This window comes from Drosophila arizonae, chromosome 2 (genome assembly GCF_054131065.1).
Source record: "Drosophila arizonae isolate 15081-1271.41 chromosome 2, UAZ_ARI_1.0, whole genome shotgun sequence".
Classification (NCBI taxonomy): Eukaryota; Metazoa; Arthropoda; class Insecta; order Diptera; family Drosophilidae; genus Drosophila; species Drosophila arizonae.
Genome location: NC_142922.1, coordinates 2,737,134 through 2,742,783, shown reverse-complemented (window position 1 = coordinate 2,742,783; position 5,650 = coordinate 2,737,134). Strand labels below are relative to the sequence as shown.

The following is a 5,650-nucleotide window of genomic DNA, read 5'->3' as shown; positions in this document are numbered from 1 at the left end:
GTTCATGATATGAGTTGAAAGTGGATTCGTTTTCTTTCGATATGGCTCAAGGAGCAGTCCATTCATTGATCTATCCGTTATCCAGAGACAGAGAATTTAATAGAATATATTTCCTATCTCAAGTCCCCAGCTTGAGAAGTATATGCTCATACAAATTCCAAAATAAAATTCAATATACCCTTTCATTCAATTTCATGTCCAACCACAAAAAATGCTCTGTTTATGTGGTTATGCTCATTAAAATGAAATTCAAAGCATATACTTGACGCTGCATACATATAATCTAGATATGAACTTGTAATGTTTTTATGCTCTGTATAATTAAATATTATGTGCTGCAATTAGCGGCAATAGATAGGATGGTTAGTGTGCATTTGTAATGCTGATATAGCCCAGAGCTGCTTTAATATTATCGGCGAACAGCAAGGCAAGGCATCAAGTCAACTGCTGGGCCAGCTGCTGCTTTCCACACGCTTTGAATTTCATTTTGAACTTTGCAATAAATCTACATAGATGTATAATAAATATCCATTTGCCATAGACAAGGCTAGGCCAGGCAGGCAGGCAGCCAGGAGGCGGGAGGCGGGACGCAGGAGGCGGGTGGCGACAGCATTAGCCCAAGCAGGGTTCAGCATAGCTCGTTCATACTGGTATGCGCTGCCTAAAACATGTGTTTATGGCTGCCTCGGCTATAGCTTATACGTGTATATGTATCTGTATGTGTGTGTGTGTGCTTTTGTTTACATATTATGTACATATTTTTTTGGCCTCTTGTTTTGCACGCCGCTGATAAGAGTTTGCGCCCGATGAGAGAGAGAGAGAGAGAGGAAGAGAGATAGGGAGAGAGAGAGTGGGCTGGGCGAGCGCTTATCAAAAGTTGCCCAAGCTGTTTACTTGAGCAACAATCTGTTGCCCAGCTTCCAGTTTCCGCATCAGTCTGTGTCCGTGTCTTAAAGCGTATAAGACTTTAACGCGACTTTAATACATCATTAACGAGGGGGGCAAACGGCGGCTGCTTCTTTGCATTTTGAATTCCAAATGCGGCGCACATTCCGATTGATTTTCCTGTGGCTCCTCATTTTGCTGCCCACTTTGTGCCGCACACGTAAGTCAGCCAGCAGTCATTTGATAATGGCCAGCACACACACACACACACACACACATCCGCATTTCATATCATATTATTCTGCCCATATAGACCGCAGCTGCCAGACACCCGACAAAAACTCTGGCAAATGTGTGCACTTCAGCTCTTGCCGCTTCGTACTGCAACAATATGCGATGTACAAGGAACATATGCCGCCGCACATAATGCGCTTCCTGCAACGATCCCGCTGCCGGCCCAAAGTTGATGGCGTAAGTGGCACTAGGCACTGGCCGTCGGGTCTGTCATTAGTACTAATAAAATTCCTTTTGTTTTTTTTTTTTTTTTTGCATGCCTACTTATCGACCACGACAACAAAGTATCATTTGTGCTGCGAACTGAAAGACGTGATTCCTGCGAATGTCAACTCAAAGCTGAAATGAACTTCAAAGCATCAAAACATCTGCCCAAAACTAAATAGCATTAATATGTATACTATATCACTCTCTCTCCCTCTCCCCCTCTTCCCCCCTCTGTCTGACTGCTTTGATCTGCCTGAATTCATTTGTATAGTTGCCTGGGCAAAAAGCCTCGGCCAAAAAGTTTATGTGGCTGCCATAATGTCTGTAATTATTTAGCTATACTCACATTTTGCACTCTTCACTGTCTCGTCTCGTCTCGTCTCGTCAGACAGGCGCTGTCAGGGCAACTGGAATTTGAATATGAATTGCTGTCTGTGCTCTCAAAATGTTAATAAATGCAATAAATTAAAAACTTTAAACTTTTCACAATCCTTGACAGTGCGACTCAATTTATGTTGCCTAAACACCGAAATGCTTTTAATATAAAACAATATCAAAAATTCTGTACAAAAGTTTGTATTACACTTTCGTTTAGTTAAGCATAAATATTTGTTTTAATATAACAAATGTTGAATGGCTTTTAAGTGAGAATTTGCTTTTTGCTCTGCTTTGGCCCCGTCGGCTTAACCCTCATCTTGCAGCCGTTTCTCGTTGTCGTCTGTTTTTGTGTTTTTAATGTGGCAGATTTTAAGTGACATTCGGGGGCCGCTAAATGGCCGTCTAAAAATCACGCAACATTAAAATGATTTATGCTGAATAATTTTCACTGAAAATGAAGCAAAAGCCAAGCTGCCCGCTGCCTGCAACATTTGTGGTTAGTCCAGGTTTCGGTTGCCTGCCGTGCGGCCGGAGAGGGCGGCCAAGTGACTGAGGTCGGTGGCAGGGGTATGAGCAGGGGCAGGGGTAGGGGTAGGGGAGGCACCTCACATTGCTCGAGTCTGGGGCGTTGAAATGCAGACACCTTGTGCGCGCACGTCGCTCGAATTTCATGCTTAGGATGTGGCCGCTAACGCGGAGGCATAGAAGCGGCCGTTGGCTGCCTGCAACATGAACGACGCCCAGTCGCTGAAATTGCAGACAGCGTCCAGATGATAAATGGCCCAAAAGCACATTTGAGTCGCTGCTGCGGCTGCTGTGGCTGCTGCTGCTGCTGCTCCTGCTGCTGCTGCAGCTGATCTATTAGACAAACGCACGCCCAAGGCGGCAGCGGGAACTGCTCGCACACATATCTTCAGCATGGCCAGAACTGGGTTTGGCTATTTATGGAGAGTTTAGCACGAGATAAAACTCAACGAACAACGGACAATTCTGATGATTATTTTTGTCGCCTTTTAACTAAGTCAAGTAAAAAGCAGAGAGAGAGAGAGAGAGGGGGAGAGAATAAAGCAGAATGAGAGAAAATGCTGCTGTCAGAAATTAAATGGAAAGCAGCTCCTAAAAGCATTGCACTCGAAAAAGTTGCTGTTGGCTTGTAAACATGTTTAGTCTAATGCATGGCTGGGTCCAAGCACATTCAAGCTGTTCAAGCTGTTTGGGCTGTTTGGGCTGTTCAAGCTGTTGGTGCGGTGCAACAAATGTTGTTAACAAGCATATTTTGACAGCTCAACAAGATGTTGCCAGATGCGCGAACAGCAACAACAGCAACAGCAACAGCAACAATAGGAACCATTTGCATATGTTGCAAGCCGGCAATGCAGAACTAAAGTAAACCAAAAACAAAAACAAAAACGAGCCACTAAACCAGGAACTGCATTTGCCGCTGCTATCGCTGGCCATCTGTATGGCAATTGGTTTGGCTAGTGAGGCGCAGAGTCAATTACTTTCAGCTGTGTTGTTGCTGTCATTAAATAGTGTTGTTGTTGCTGCTGCTGCTGTTGCTGCTGCTGCTGCAGCAGCTGTCTCATAAACATGACAGCAACAAAGTGCTCTGCCGACCTCTGCATTGTTTTTAAAAGTATTTCATGCATTTTAATAAACATCGGAGCGCATTTAATGAAATGGAGAGTGCGCGCCCAACATGCACTCGCTGTGTGGTCTCTGCTCTGGTGCCGTGCATGTATTTCCACCAACAACATGAACATTCGGCTTGGCCACATCTATTTTCTAATTGCATTTCGCTGTTCCACAGCTGTGTGTGTGTGTGTGTGTGTGTGTGTGTGTGTGTGTGTGTGTGCTGGTGTGTGTAGTTATGTGGTCACACACACCTTTTGAGTAGACAAGCAGCCAGCCAGCAAGAGCTCTCTTGGTCTTATGTGCATCACATTCGCTGTGGCTGGCTGGCGCCTTCTCTATTGCATTGCACATGAGTGGGTAACATATCTTGCCAGCTCTTTGTCTTTTTCAGCACACACAGTCAGCCACACACTCACACACACACTCAGTCAGCCACACAGCCATCACTTGGTGTTAATTTCGCTCGTCTTGTGTCACTGCCAGCTGACACGCCGAGTGTCGTCGTCTATCACATGGCCAAGAAATGCAATTAACGTGCTCTATCGGTATTGCCATGCCAAAGAAATCTGACTTTTAAATGAAAGGCTGTCGCTGATAACGGGTTGCTCACCTGACAAATTGACATATTACGTTTCGCATTTCTTTCTCTGTATCTGCAGACTTTTTTTGTATCCCCCATATCAATCAGATGGATAAACACATCAGCAAAACTGTTTTTGAATTTATTTATATATTATTTATTGTTTATGAAATATTTATTTCTAATCAGTTGCATTCAATGTGCGTCCTCACATAAAAATGTTTGACTGCCAATAAAAAAAAGATATAAAATCTCCACCGAAACCCAAAGTGGAAGCTTTCAGTCGATAAACTTGGTTTCTTAACCTTTAATACTCTTAATAAAAATTAAATTTCAAAAACTGTTTATAATTATTATTAAAAGAGGAAAATTAGGAAAAATAAATTAAAAATATTTTTATTAACTATTGTTGAGAAAAAAAAAATTATAAAAATTATATATCCATATGTGTAGTTTATTTTATTTTGAAATTTTTATTTTTCAAGTACTACTTTTTAAATTTCTTCATTTTTTTTTATTAAAAACAAGTTCATTGTTTAATTTTTGTATAATTCCTAAATTCCAACACTTTTTGATGGTTTACAATAATTTTTTTCTTCTATATATTTCACAGGCATATATATTTATATATTTAACCAAAATAAATTAAGTTTTCACATAAAAGCTCTGTTCGCGCTGTAAGGATATATTTTCAACTGTTGCTTACAGGTTTATTTAGATTTCTTATTAATTATCTTTTGATATTATGATGCATAAAAATGTATATTTTACTATAATTAAAAGTAGTGCCAAGTTATGCCATTGACAGGAAATGTTTTCTGTGAATTTCAATGACGGCAACGACGGCAAAAGTTCTAGCAACAGTTTTCTTGGAATTGATTGACTTTTGAGGGCAGTTGCAGTTACTACTTCTGCAGCGGCGGTGGGAATCGTCTGGGTTAATTAGCTTGGGGAGATGGAGTCGAGCTGCAGCTTGGGCATTGGCTTGTCAATCAACGGAGAGGGAGACAGAGATACGGGGAGAGCGAGAGGAGCTGCTCGCAACGAGCTGAAACCACAAATTCAATAAAATTTGAAAAGCAATTAATAACTGATTGACAAGTATTTATCTGAAGGGAAATGGCAAGTAAGCAGATAGACAAAAGCAAGCAGCAAAAAAGGCGTTCGAGGATCAACTGAACGTAACCAAACTCCGGCTGAGCTGCTCATAAATGGAACCGGGCAACTGGGCAACTGGGCGACCGGCAACCGGGCAATGGCCGACGAGAAGGAAGCCAAAATGTTGGCTGCCCATGGGAGCTGACGGAAATTCAAAACCCAAAGTCAAATGAAACGCAGCAATATAACGCAGCGAATTGACAGAGACGAGATAAAAGAACAATCAACAATATGCCAACAACAGCAGCAACAACACCAACAACAATAACAAGAATAAACAAGCGGAGAATCCGGGGGCCAGCCGTGCAGAAGATGTAGCATAAAATGTAGCGAAAACTTTGGAGAAATCATTAATAACGCTGGCAAAGCGCAATGGCATTGGCTAGCAAAAGGACAAGCGCAAGGACATGCAACGGCAGCAGCAACAGCAGCTAAAGCTTCAGTTCAGCTCAGCGTAGCTCCGTCAATCAAAGCGCAAACAGAAACAAAATGAATGGGCAAACAGTGTGGAAT

The 5,650-nt window shown here is 42.1% G+C and overlaps 1 protein-coding gene across 1 annotated transcript; it reads left to right on the top strand.

Annotated features, from left to right (window-relative positions):
• The first annotated feature begins 923 nt into the window (after positions 1 to 923).
• LOC108610194 (uncharacterized) lies at positions 924 to 1,865 on the top strand. Its single transcript, XM_018002137.2, has 3 exons — positions 924 to 1,105; positions 1,199 to 1,356; positions 1,465 to 1,865. Exons 1-3 carry the CDS (start codon positions 1,039 to 1,041, stop codon positions 1,525 to 1,527), a joined length of 288 nt encoding a protein of 95 aa, XP_017857626.1. The 5' UTR covers positions 924 to 1,038; the 3' UTR covers positions 1,528 to 1,865.
• The last annotated feature ends 3,785 nt before the right edge of the window (positions 1,866 to 5,650 follow it).